This window comes from Brachyhypopomus gauderio, chromosome 4 (genome assembly GCF_052324685.1).
Source record: "Brachyhypopomus gauderio isolate BG-103 chromosome 4, BGAUD_0.2, whole genome shotgun sequence".
NCBI classification, from domain to species: domain Eukaryota; kingdom Metazoa; phylum Chordata; class Actinopteri; order Gymnotiformes; family Hypopomidae; genus Brachyhypopomus; species Brachyhypopomus gauderio.
In genome coordinates, this window is record NC_135214.1 from 9,613,395 (window position 1) to 9,627,041 (window position 13,647).

The window sequence follows — 13,647 nt, forward strand, 5'->3', positions numbered from 1 at the left end:
ATTAAATCAAATAGTATTAAAAGTATTTTTAATATTTATTTTAAATTAGATTATTATATAACCAGAACTACTGTATGACTCACCTGAAGTAGTTTTGATCCAAGCTGTTAAGACAGTAAAGAGTATTTTCCTTTTTTGTCTGCACTACAAAGAGCTTTCTCTCGATCTCTGCATTTCTATAATTATTTCTTATAATTATATAATTCTAAATTATAAAACTGTGATCAACTGTGAACTGTGATTTGACAAAATGTCTACTTTAAAATGTGTAATTTTAATGTTTACTAAACTTGTTAGGAACTCTTTGCTTAAGGTACTAGTGTAAATGCTTGCTTTCCAGGTATCCCTTAGTCTACATTTAGGAGATGTTTTCTACATTTCTGATGTTTTCTGACTGCTGCATGCTGTGGTTGAAGAGGTCAGTTCGAGATATGCAGATGGAAAATGTGTTGGTTTCATCCGTGTGAAAAAATGTGTTGGTTTCCAATGTGTTGGTTTGATCTAGAAGATATAGGGGTGATCTGACATGCTAACCCCATGTTCTGCAGTTCTATTGACAAAAGTACAACTCCGCTTAATGAATAAGAGTGTTAGCAAAACCTATTTATAAAGTTTAGTAGCATTTTATGATGCAAGCTCCTTTTGATATGAGGAATTATTGTATGAACTCACGGTCAGATGCATATACTTAAATGAAATCAACATCAAATACTTTTCTGCACATCAGACATCGAGCAGTCTGGAAAATGAATTGTTAAAAACCAAACCAAACCAACCCACTGAATGTTCTTCTTCTGTACAGTTTTCCTGCAGATCAAACATTAACTGCCAACTGATTTAATATTTTGTACTACATTTTAAAATCATGGGATTGAAAAACTACCCAAAACATTTGAACTAAGCTTCAACATACATTGACCTGCTCCTTCTGGCATTCCTGGATATGAATTGGAAGAGCCTGAAGAGGAATCATTTTGCTGCATGATTTACACTGGGCTTTGAACATTTTTTTCCCCAAATTCCTTTGCTTCTGGTGGCAATGCAGTACTGTCCATTTCTTCTTGTAAAGGAGCAATGCACATGATACATTTTCCATTCCCACTAATTGTTTTTAACTGCTGCCCACTGCATCCATCTGAGTCAGGAGGAATGACAAGCAATTTGCCTCCACCTAAAATGGAAAAATCTTAATTATTAATAAACATTTAATAAAAAATTCAGAGAAGATCTACAAAACAGCCACATTTGGTATTCGGCATCAATTATTGGGAGCCCATTTACCTGGTAGACTTGTGCAATAATCAGCCACAAGAGATCATATCATAGATGTACTGTGTCGCCATCTCTTGGTAAAATTTAGAAATACCGGTCAAAATCTTCGACGTAAATGGCGCGGTTGTGACGTAGCACGCTAAGTTCAACGTCTCGACGTTTGGGCGAATACGAAGACGTGCTTGACAAACATATATCCGAGGCAGTATTAAGTGAAAAGGTGTGCGTATTTGACAAAGTAGGTATTTTAAGTTACAATCTTTTGTAACATTTTGAACGTATATTACGACATAAGGCTTTAATTGCTGTATAGATTTCGTTAAACTGCTCTGGGTGGTGGAACTTTATTTTGTTGCATTGCATGCAAGGGCAGAAAGCTGTTTGGCTAAGCCAGCTATATTAATCATGTTTTCATTTTTTTTTACTTCTGCATGTTCTTCATTTACTGTTTGGAATGAACCACTGAATATAGCCACTGAATATAGATTTTATTTTCTTTTAGCTATGTATTGCGACTCATCACATACTTTTCCAACTATTACGGACAAATGTTAACATTTTAATGTGAAAAGTTATTGAAATTCGACAATGTAACAAACCTTTTGCTCGATTCTCAGCAACGCGTGGAGCAATGGCACTAACACAGGTATCTTCCAACAAGTGTTGTGGCGGCTACCAGAAAGTGTTCGAGCACGACAGGTAGCGTCCGTTTTAACAACCCAGATTTCAGTTCTACTGTAATAATTTGATAAAGCACATACGTTTTTGCATACAGTGCTCTTTGAAGGTTTGACACGAACCTATTTTAATTCATGAAAGCAAAAAAAACCATATATTAACCAACTGAAAATGGTCACCTACACCATATGTCATTATCAATGGATACTAAATGGTCCAAACTGGGCTGGTATACTCACTTTAGTAGATTACATTGTTTATAACTTGTAGTTTATATAGTCCATAGGCTGAATTATTTGGTCTGTTTGCTTTTTTCAGCTCTGAGCTAAAATGCAAAATGAAGTTTGCCATCTACCTTCCTCCTAAGGCAGAGAGTGCCAAGTGCCCTGTGTTTTACTGGCTCTCAGGTAGCTCTCTTCCTCATTCTCAAGCTCTTCTTCTTCTCTTCTAGCATTGTAATACATACATCAAATAGCAAATTATAGTAAACTAGTCAGATATGAGTGTATGCAAATGTGCCCAAGTGTATATGTATTTCTGTGTGGTAGGATTGACGTGTACAGAGCAAAATTTCATCACTAAAGCAGGAAGCCAGCAGGCTGCATCTGAACATGGCATCATCATTGTGGCCCCAGACACTAGTCCTCGTGAGTAGGATACTGCAGACACCACTTGTTTTGATAACACAGGCTTACAGAGTTTGTTCTGTGTCAGGGGGCTGCAATATTGAGGGAGAAGATGAAAGTTGGGACTTTGGAACTGGTGCTGGTTTTTATGTGGATGCTACACAGGATCCTTGGAAGACCAATTACCGCATGTACTCTTATGTCACTGAGGAGGTATGTTTAGGCATGTAACAGATAAATGGGATTCATGAAACCCCTGGACTTTACATAGAACGAGCTGATTAATCTATTATTCATAATTTCTCTTGCTCTTTCAGCTACCACGGCTAATAAATTCTAACTTCCCCGCTGACCCGGAGAAGATGTCTATCTCAGGTCATTCTATGGGTGGTCATGGTGCTCTCATCTGTGCCCTAAAGAACCCTGGGAAATACAAGGCATGCTAGCAGGACATTTGCTGGTTTATAGTCCCCATTGCAGTGTTTAACCTATCTGGTTCTTGAATACCCTGCATTGTATATACTGGTGTTTTTCCTGCTCTCAGCATAACTCAGTGTTTGTTGGCTAATCAACAGGGAATTTGTGTTTTATGAGCAGAAACTAACATGGGTGCAGGGCAGGGTATTTCAGAAGCAGAAATAGTAAAAGCTGACCTATAGCAAACCCTAAAGGGCAGATTTAGTTTTCTCTCCCCCTTGTCTTTGTAGGCTGTGTCAGCTTTCGCCCCTATCTGCAATCCAGTGCAGTGTGCTTGGGGTCAGAAGGCCTTCTCTGGCTACCTCGGACCTGAGAAATCCACCTGGGAGGTGAAATGAGATAAAATGTCATGCTTTGTGTGTTGGTTGTGGTGCAAATTCAGCAAGTACATTGATCAGACTTTCCCAATACACTGCGCATCTCTTCTTTCTGTCTGCAGGCTTACGATGCAACAGTGTTGTCTGCCTCTTATTCTGGACCAGAGTTGGACATTCTTATTGATCAGGGTCGTGATGATCAGTTCCTGTCTGCCAGTCAGCTTCTTCCTGATAACCTGATTGCTGCCTGCTCTGATAAGAAGATACCTGTGGTATTCAGACTACAGCAGGTTAGTTCTGCTCTCTTCAGTAAATATATCCGTTGCAGACACTAACCTATGAAAACTTGTTTCTTTTGATTTAATGTGCAACACACATTGTATATGAACAACATTTAGATATTTAGTTTGGTTATACATTTTACCTTTTTGATCAACTTGAATTGATTTGATCCTATTATAAATATTACTTTTGGTATTGCCATTACTGCACCTACTGCATGTCATAAGTATGTTAAAGCAAGCATAAAATACACAGGCCACTGAGAACTATAGAGAGCCACATATAGTTTTGATCTGAGATCAGTGTTTCAGCTTCTGTTGGTTGAGGTTTGAGGAGGAAAAGCAGGGTGATATTCCAGAAACTGGGTTAAACAGAGCTTAAATTTAACCTCTAAAGTGGGTTTAACAAATCTTAGCCTTAAACTGAGTTAACCAATCTTACACAGCATACCCAGAGTTATTGGCTTCAGAACAGCAGATTATACTTTGTAAACTCTAATTTGTAATAAATAAATAAATAAATAAAATTAACTAAGGCATGTTTAATGGGTAACTTTAAAAGCAATCCTCAACTGAATGCTGATAATAGGATTCAACATGCAGACAATGTTGGAACTTGAAATTAAAGTACACATGTGCACACTATGAAAATAAAACCGCAGTGCTATCAAGGATATGTATCTGGTGTAGCAAAAGGTTTTGTATGTCGTATGAAGTATAAATATACTCCTTTAACATGTCAGTCTAAACCAATTTAACTACCAGCAATGTTGCTAACATGGACAAGACTATCTCAACTGTTTTGCCAGACCCTCAGCTGTACAAATGTCAGTATGCCATATATTAAGTTTCTACATAGTTCAAGTTCAAAGTGTTTGTCATATGCACAGAGGAAACAGGTTTCCTTAAATACAATGAAAAACTTACTTTGCTCCTTGCTAAGAATCCCAAATGTATATATATATATATCTCTCTCTCAGTAGCGAACCGTGACCATTAAACCTGGGCCCGGTCCTGTTTCCTTTCCTAATTAACTGCAATAAATAAAGAATAAAAAACTGAGACGACAGTACAGCTTTAGAAATGCAATAAACAATAATATCTGTACTAGATAACTTAAGCAAAATAAGGTTCCAACAAAATAAGGTTCCACAGCTCCGTGTTCCTCAGAAGCGGAATATGCACGAGGGCATCAAAGGACTGAATCGAAACTAGCTAGCGGTGGTACGCTAACGATAGCTAGCGTCGCCACAGCGGGCGGGAATTATCATACAATTAAGCCCGCCCACTAAGAGGGAAGATATGATTAGTCAATTTTACTGTCATTTGAAACTGGTATTGCGTTGAATTATAACTGCCAGGCCCTCTGTAAATGAATAGCGGGTATCACAGTCCTGATAGGGGGAGACACAGGCTCACAGGCTTCCACTTAACCCCTCACCTTCCAACACAGATTGAATAGACACGGTTGAATAATTTGTTTGCTTATATTTCTGTAATTGTTTAGATGTTGATTGTCAAACTGAAAGTAGATTTAAAAAATAGGATAAATTCTATATATTGTGACGTTCAATGCAGCTAGAACAGGGGTACTCAACTGGCGGACCGCGGTCCGGATCCAGACCCGAACGCAGTCCTGTCCGGACCCAATCTTATTCCTGATTAACTGGATACGGACAAAAAAAAAAAAAACGGGCTATTGAAAAAACACTCCGTCATGAGTGTTGCGTTCGCACCGAACCTCACCGGACCTCTGGTCACAGGTATCTGCCAAAATTGGACAGCGGACAAATTTAGTTGAGTACGCCTGAGCTAGAATGACGAGGCACGAGTCCACTCGGGCTTGCACAGACGATACTTTATTTATAACACGAAAGCGCATATAGCGCACGGATAAACACATAAACGTATAGGACGTGCACACTCAAACAACGACGAGCACAGGACACTGCGTGAACGCACATTAAATAGACAAACCACCTAAACCCCACGTGATGACAAGAAGAGCCACAGGTGAGACAGATCATCACAAGACGCACCCGCACCCACGGAGATCCACAGACGCAGAGTAGCGGCAGACAACATAAACGCGCGCCCAAAAGGGAGGGGTCGGGGACTGCAACGTGACATATGTTTTAAGAATATTTTAGGCCCTCTGAGAGGGCGTAGAGGGCCCTGACGGTTCCCCACTGAGATATATATATATATATATTATACACTGCTCAAAAAAATAAAGGGAACACTCAAATGACACATCCTAGATCTGAATGTATGAAATATTCTCATTGAATACTTTGTTCTGTACAAAGTTGAATGTGCTGACAACAAAAATGTGCTGACATCAATAGAAATCAAATTTATTAACCAATGGAGGCCTGAATTTGGAGCCACACACAAAATTAAAGTGGAAAAACACACTACAGGCTGATCCAACTTTGATGTAATGTCCTTAAAACAAGTCAAAATGAGGCTCAGTATTGTGTGTGGCCTCCACGTGCCTGTATGACCTCCCTACAACGCCTTGGCATGCTCCTGATGAGGTGGCGGATGGTCTCCTGAGGGATCTCCTCCCAGACCTGGACTAAAGCATCCGACAACTCCTGGACAGTCTGTGGTGCAACGTGACATTGGTGGATGGTGCGAGACATGATGTCCCAGATGTGCTCAATCGGATTCAGGTCTGGGGAACGGGCGGGCCAGTCCATAGCTTCAAAGCCTTCATCTTGCAGGAACTGCTGACACACTTCAGCCACATGAGGTCTAGCATTGTCCTGCATTAGGAAGAACCCAGGGCCAACCGCACCAGCATATGGTCTCACAAGGGGTCTGAGGATCTCATCTCGGTACCTAATGGCAGTCAGGCTACCTCTGGTAAGCACATGGAGGGCTGTGCGGCCCTCCAAATAAATGCCACCCCACACCATTACTGACCCACTGCCAAACCGGTCATGCTGAAGGATGTTGCAGGCAGCAGATCGCTCTCCACGGCGTCTCCAGACTCTGTCACGTCTGTCACGTGCTGAGTGTGAACCTGCTTTCATCTGTGAAGAGCACAAGGCGCCAGTGGCGAATTTGCCAATCCTGGTGTTCTCTGGCAAATGCCAAGCGTCCTGCACGGTGTTGGGCTGTGAGCACAACCCCCATCTGTGGACGTCGGGCCCTCATACCATCCTCATGGAGTCGGTTTCTAACCGTTTGTGCAGACACATGCACATTTGTGGCCTGCTGGAGGTCATTTTGCAGGGCTCTGGCAGTGCTCCTCCTGTTCCTTCTTGCACAAAGGCGGAGGTAGCGGTCCTGCTGCTGGGTTGTTGCCCTCCTACGGCCTCCTCCACATCTCCTGGTGTACTGGCCTGTCTCCTGGTAGCGCCTCCAGCCTCTGGACACTACGCTGACAGACACAGCAAACCTTGCCACAGGTCGTATTGATGTGCCATCCTGGATGAGCTGCACTACCTGAGCCACTTGTGTGGGTTGTAGAGTCTGTCTCATGCTACCACGAGTGTGAAAGGTCCACCAACATTCAAAAGTGACCAAAACATCAGCCAGAAAGCATAGGTACTGAGAAGTGGTCTGTGGTCCCCACCTGCAGAACCACTCCTTTATTGCCTCTCATTTCTACATGTTGTCTATTCCATTTGCACAACAGCAGGTGAAATTGATTCACAATCCATGTTGCTTTCTAACTGAACGGGTTGGTTTCACAGAAGTGTGGTTGACTTGGAGTTATATTGTGTTTAAGTGTTCCCTTTATTTTTTTGAGCAGTGTGTGTATATATGTGTGTGTGTGTGTATATATGTATGTGTGTGTGTGTATATATATATATATATATATATATACATACATACATACATACACATGCACAAGCACATATATATTATATGATAAAATAACAGGTGGAATAATACAGGTGGAATATTTTCTGTAATTATTAATATTCATGTGTAAAGAATCTTAATGTTGCTGACACAAGCAAAACCAATTAGCATGATAGATTTGCTTAAAGTAGAGTTCTCCTTTCAAAACATAACCATGATCACTAATTAAAAAATCAGATTTTTCTCTAATATATTTCTCAAATGGTTGAATGCTCCTGTGACTTTTGCTCTATTGGTCTGTTGCTCTACAGTGATGTGACTACAACAATGGAAACAGAGATCTCAGCTTTCATGTGATTATGCAATTACCTCTGTGTGGAATTAGAGAGAATATGTTTTGCCTGATGAATCCAAGTGTCCTATCATTCTTTAGAAGATGGATATTAGAAAAAAAATCATTTAAATCAAGTATTTTTGAATATTTTGTATGAGAATTACTTGGATGGCCATATCTATATAGGACCTACATGATCCAAAGACCAAAGGACATCGTATCTGACCTCAGGACTATGTGACTAACCTAAAACATATAGAATTTTGACTATAATTCAGTCCCACCAGGATTTCGCGGGCCTTTTTTGTGATTGTTGCGGGCTAAAATGTTTGATGTTGCGGGTGTTTTTCAAAAAAATTGCGATGGAAGTTGCGGTGTGTTTTTGCTTTTTTGTGAGTACATTACAATAGGGAGTAAATGTTGTACGGTTTCCTCTATTTAGTAGTCCATTTTAATTATCTATTTACCTATTTATTCAGGGTTGGCAACTTTTCAAGATCGCTTGGAGTGAGATTTGAACCTGGAGGGGGTGGCGAACATTAATTGTTGACGGGGGGGGCGGGGTTAGCGAACATAAGTTGTTACCGGGCGGCCTGTAAAATGGACACAAATTAAGTATTATATCGAGATCGATCGCCAGTGGTTGGCGCCAGAGCGAACTAGTAACGCATAGATATGGATCAGAGATAAATAAACTTTATCTCTGACTTTAAACTTTATCTCAGTTTAAAGTTTAAACTTATAAACTTTATCTCAGACCCTCGCCGCTTGCGTGCGCTGCAGTGACTTCGCGGGCTACCATTGCATTGTGGGGAATGTAGTGTTTATGCGTGCAAAACACCATCGGGCAGCTGTGGCCTGCGGGCCGGTTCTAATAGTAATTAAATATCATCCAGGGGGCCATAGATAATCAATTCGCGGGTCGGATCTGGACAGTTTATCCCCGCTTTCATGTAGTGTACCGGGATACTGCTTTTCCCGATCTTTTTGCCGTTATTTTCGTCGCTCATGCTGCTTTCAGTCTGCTCCTTTTGAACGTATATACGGAAGTAAGGCGGGAGTTTGTCGACGTCACATCAAGACGACATCAGTGATTGGTCAAATTTGCGGGAAAGTTGCGGTGATTGGCTGAAGTTGCAACACCGCCCTGAATTCGCGGGGTTTGCTTGAAGTTGCAAATCGCAACATCGCAACTTTCTGGAGGGTCTGATAATTGAAGACCGTCATTCTTACCATTTATAGCTGGATGTCAAATACAGACAAAAAATCTTCAGATGAACTGAATTAATGTCCAAATGAGAGAAGTTAGAAATGAAAAATTCTATGAATACATTTATAAGAATCTAAATTATGTATTCAGTACTTTAAAATATGTATAATCACATACATTTCCATGTAATGCTTTTGGGGTCATTAATAATAACATTTTTGTATGTGTCCAAAAGGGATTGTGCTGATTCAACACCACATATCAGATAAAAATTTGCAAAAAATGCTCAAGAGGATATTGAAAATATATACAGTAGTGCTCAAAATAATAGCAGTGCCCCAACAGCAGTAAGATAAATCAATGTTTTTGTAAAAATTTCAACCTCTACACCACAAGTAAGTTTTTGGAGGGTATAATAAGGGTATAGAAAACCAACAAACCCAACAGGCGACCCATGCATACTATAGATTCTGTGAAATTTAATGATTAACTGAAAAGGATGTGTTCAAATAAATAGCAGTGGTGAGTTCAAGTAGGGAGGCCGTCACTTAGGGAGGGCATTCTGGGAAAAGGGGTCTTAACAGGTGATCCTTATTTAAGGAGCAAGGCAATTGACATGCAGGCTGTGCATTTGTCCTGAAAAAACAGGAAAAATGGGTCATTCAAGACAATGTTCTAAAGATGAGCGTTTTTTAATCAAGAAACTAATAAAAGAGGAGAAAACCTATAAAGAAGTACAGAAAGTGATTGGCTGTTCAGCTAAAATGATCTCCAATGCGTTGAAACGGGAAGAAAAACCAGAAAAATGTGGAAGAAAAAGATAAACAACTCCTTGAATGGATAGGAGAATAGCCAAACTGGTAAAGGCTCAGCCAATGATCGGCTCCAAGAGGATCAAGGAAGACCTTCAGTTGACTGTGAGTACTGGTACAATCAGAAGACGTCTTGTAAGTACTGGTACAATCAGAAGACGTCTTGTTGAAATCAACCTACCAGCAAGAAGCCCCCACAAAGTCCCACTGTTAAATAAGACATGTGCAGAAGCGGTTAGAATTTGCCAAAGAACACATTGAGTGGCCTGAGAAGAAATCCCATAACATTTTGTGGACTGATGAAAGCAAGGTTCTTCTTTTTGGGTCCAAGGGTCACAGACACTATGTCAGACATCCTGCAAACACCGAATACAAGCCACAGTACTCTGTTATGATGGTTAAGCATGGTGGTGGAAGCATCATGATATGGGGATGTTTCTCCTACTACGGTGTTGGTCCTATTTATCGCATACCAGGGGTCATGGATCAATTTGAGTACATCAGGATATTGGAAGAAGTCATGCTGCCATATGCTGAAGAGGAAATGCCTTTGAGGTGAACCTTTCAACAAGATAATGACCCAAAACATACCAGCAAGCGAGCAAAAGCATGGTTCCAGACAAACATGATTCAACTGATGTAGTGGCCAGCACAATCCCCGGACCTTAATCCCATAGAAAACTTGTGGGCTGACATAAAAACTGCAGTGCATGAGGCAAAACCAAGAAACGTAGGGGAATTGTGGAATATAATACAATTGGCCTGGGCTGCAATACCTGTTGGCCGTTGCCAGAAATTGGTTGACTCCATGCACCACAGATGTGAAGCAGTTATCAGAAACTGTGGTTTTCCAACAAAATATTAGTTTAGGATACTCAGACAAGTTGACTTATCAAGAATCTCTTAGTTTGTGCAGTACATTTTTTTAGTTTCCAAGAAAAGATGTTAACACTGCTATTTTTTTGAACATTACGTTTCTGACTTTCTGTGAAATATCATTATTATTATTTGAGTTTTAATTACTTTTCCCAATTGTCCTGCTTTGGAATAGAATGTGCTGTGTCCCCAATGCATTTGTGTTCATTAAAGTACAATTTGTTAGAAGAATTTTGACATTTACTCATTTTTTTTTTTAAGACACTGCTATTATTTTGAGCACAACTGTATATATTATTTAAATTGATCAGATACCATCACATCCAGTCTAAAAAAAATGCAGAGTAGAGCTTTATAGCAGTGCACTGCCAGTCAACTGAGTAGGTGACGTTTTGTTTTATTGTTTATTTGTAGTCTTTAATGGTGATTCTGAAATTTTTGACTTGCTTTGCTATAATTTTTTTCATAAGTTCATGACTACTTCTAGTGAAAACAGCACTGATCACAGCCATAGATCCATGAGTAGTGAAAATGGCCACCTTTAATCTGTTCTTTTACATTTTTTAAATATAAAATTCTTTGTGATTGAGTGATAGGGATTTACTGATTTTCAAAAGGGATAATTTGAAATCAAATCAGATAATTGAGATTGCATTTCAAATCAAATGCAAGTTTTTGGGGTCTGATCAGTACAGAAAAATTGGCATTATACAAGTTCCAATGTAAAATGCATGATAGGGAGCATAAATGGAAATCATTATTTAATTATTTTATAGCACAGGTGTCAAACTCAAGGCCCGAGGGCCAAATGTGGCCCGCCGCGTCAGTTTATGTGGCCCACGAGAGCTTAAAAAGCCAAATTGTCAAAAAAAAGAGCAAAAACTACATTTCCCACAATTATGTTACCCGTGAAGTGACGGCATCTCGACACTGCAGTGTTTCTATATCGATGCGATTTTCCCAATAAGTGTAATTGGGAAATACAAATAATGATCCCAAAATGTCCAGGAAGAGAAACATTGATGCAGATAGAAGGTGTTTAAAGAAAGATGGGAAAGCGATGTTTGCGCTTTAAGGAGAAAAACGGGTATGAAGCGGTGGCGGTTGTCAAAGAGTACAATATACGTCGGCATTTTCCTATCTAAAATTATTTAACATAAACCTAGGTTTCCTCAAACATTGTTAACATATTTTAGTTAATCATGCTGAATCTGCTTTTTGGCTTACACCTCAAGCAGTGGCGGATGCTGGTCTTTCAAGGAGGGGAAGCTCAATTTCGGCCAACATCATAAAATGTGTCAGTTTATTTATACGTAAATACTACCCGTTCCTTTTCAAGAAAATGATCTGTGACCCTGTCGTACCAACAAGAAACGTTTCTTTCTTCGTTTCTTTTAATGAAGAAAATGCCGCTAAGAGGATTAGGAAAATCTCCGGTTCAACTCAGAACAGAATGAAAATTTTAAAAATTTAAATTAAATGCTCCCGCGGAGGTTTACACCAAAAGATCGCTGATTCGCTCATTTCGCTGTCAATCAAAAAGGGATTCAGCCTCAGACAGATCATCCAATCATCATACAGAAGCTGAGTGTCCGGGCCAGCCGAGGCCGGCCCACTGCCCCATAGACCCCCAGAGACGCTGAGCGTCCGATGGGCGGGACAAAGCCCAGCAGTTATCCAATGGCTCGTCTCGCTGCACTCTTCGCTTCGCTATTGAACTCTGTAGACGCTCAGCGTCCACACCGTTTAAAGCACCGTGAAGCTGCGGGTCTGAGTGAGAGGAAAGCCGCGTCGTTACCAGTGATAAGAAGCTGATCCTGAACAAACGTTGAGCGCGTTGTAGCGCATATTTAGTCAATTACATGTACACACAACAGTATATGTTTGATCACTTATTTTTTGACATTTTAGGGGAAGCTGAGCTTCCCTTGCAGTCTTAGAGCAATCGCCACTGACCTCAAGCCAGGTGAATCATAGTAGCTCAATATACACAAGGAAATGGAGCATTATGTACAGTCTGGTCAGGAAATACAGCTTATAACATCATGTTACTACTATTATTATTACTTTTATTATATTAGAAGTTACTTATGTTATATACAGATACACACACACACTATATATGTATATCTTGTGTATTAACAGATCATTTGTTTTTTCTATTTGTTGCATCAGGGCTATGACCACAGTTACTACTTCATCTTCTCTTTCATTAACGACCACATCAAGCACCATGCCAAGTACCTGAATGCATAGGACTGCTCAAGACGACAGTGGCAAACAAATCTGCCTTCCAAAACATTACACATCAAAGATACCCGAGTGTACATTATGTAGTGGTGGGTATAGGTTTAAATTCTTGGTCATGTTCTTTGCATCAATTTTGTCAAATAAAGACAATTGGTTTAGTTTTCTGCAGGTGATTACAACTGTTCAATGTGTTTTATTGTGTGTAAACAAACAAAGGATCCCACAGAAATAATAAAGTACTACAAAGTAAAACGGTGCAACATGAAATCTAGTTCAGTATGAAATGTAAAAAAACTAATTTGTCTTTTGCTTAGTCTACATCACTGAAATGTAATGACTCTAAATCACCAGTAAATAAAGTGTAAAGAAAATAAACTATATTGCCAAAACTATTCGCTCACCCAACCAAATCATCAGAATCAGGTGTTCCAAGTACTTCCATGGCCACAGGGGCATAAAATTAAGCACCTAGGCATGCAGAATGTTTTTACAAACGTTTGTGAAAGAATGGGTCTCTCTCTGAATTCCAGCATGGAACTGTGATAGGATGCCATCTGTGGAATAAATCCAGTTGTGATATTTCCTCGCTCCTAAATATTCCACAGTCAGCTGTTGGCTGTATTATAAGAAGATGGTTGGAAATGCCAGCAACTCAGCCACGAAGTGGTAGGCCACGTAAACGGATGGAATGGGGT

General features: G+C 39.9%; 1 protein-coding gene across 1 annotated transcript; it reads left to right on the plus strand.

The window, feature by feature from the left end:
* The first annotated feature begins 1,382 nt into the window (after positions 1 to 1,382).
* Positions 1,383 to 13,125, plus strand: esd (esterase D/formylglutathione hydrolase). The gene is made up of 9 exons (XM_077002064.1): positions 1,383 to 1,510; positions 1,890 to 1,971; positions 2,269 to 2,357; positions 2,499 to 2,597; positions 2,665 to 2,789; positions 2,894 to 3,013; positions 3,284 to 3,382; positions 3,493 to 3,660; positions 12,878 to 13,125. The coding sequence occupies exons 2-9, from the start codon at positions 1,904 to 1,906 to the stop codon at positions 12,956 to 12,958; spliced, it is 849 nt and encodes a 282-aa protein (XP_076858179.1). The 5' UTR covers positions 1,383 to 1,510; positions 1,890 to 1,903; the 3' UTR covers positions 12,959 to 13,125.
* The last annotated feature ends 522 nt before the right edge of the window (positions 13,126 to 13,647 follow it).

Bases quoted from the DNA above. Each gene is read 5' to 3' on its own strand.
- esd (XM_077002064.1), top strand. From the start codon at position 1,904: ATGGCACTAACACAGGTATCTTCCAACAAGTGTTGTGGCGGCTACCAG. The intron at 2,358-2,498 runs GTAGCTCTCTTC...TCTGTGTGGTAG, and splicing joins TGTGTTTTACTGGCTCTCAG to GATTGACGTGTACAGAGCAA. The intron at 3,661-12,877 runs GTTAGTTCTGCT...TTGTTGCATCAG, and splicing joins TGGTATTCAGACTACAGCAG to GGCTATGACCACAGTTACTA.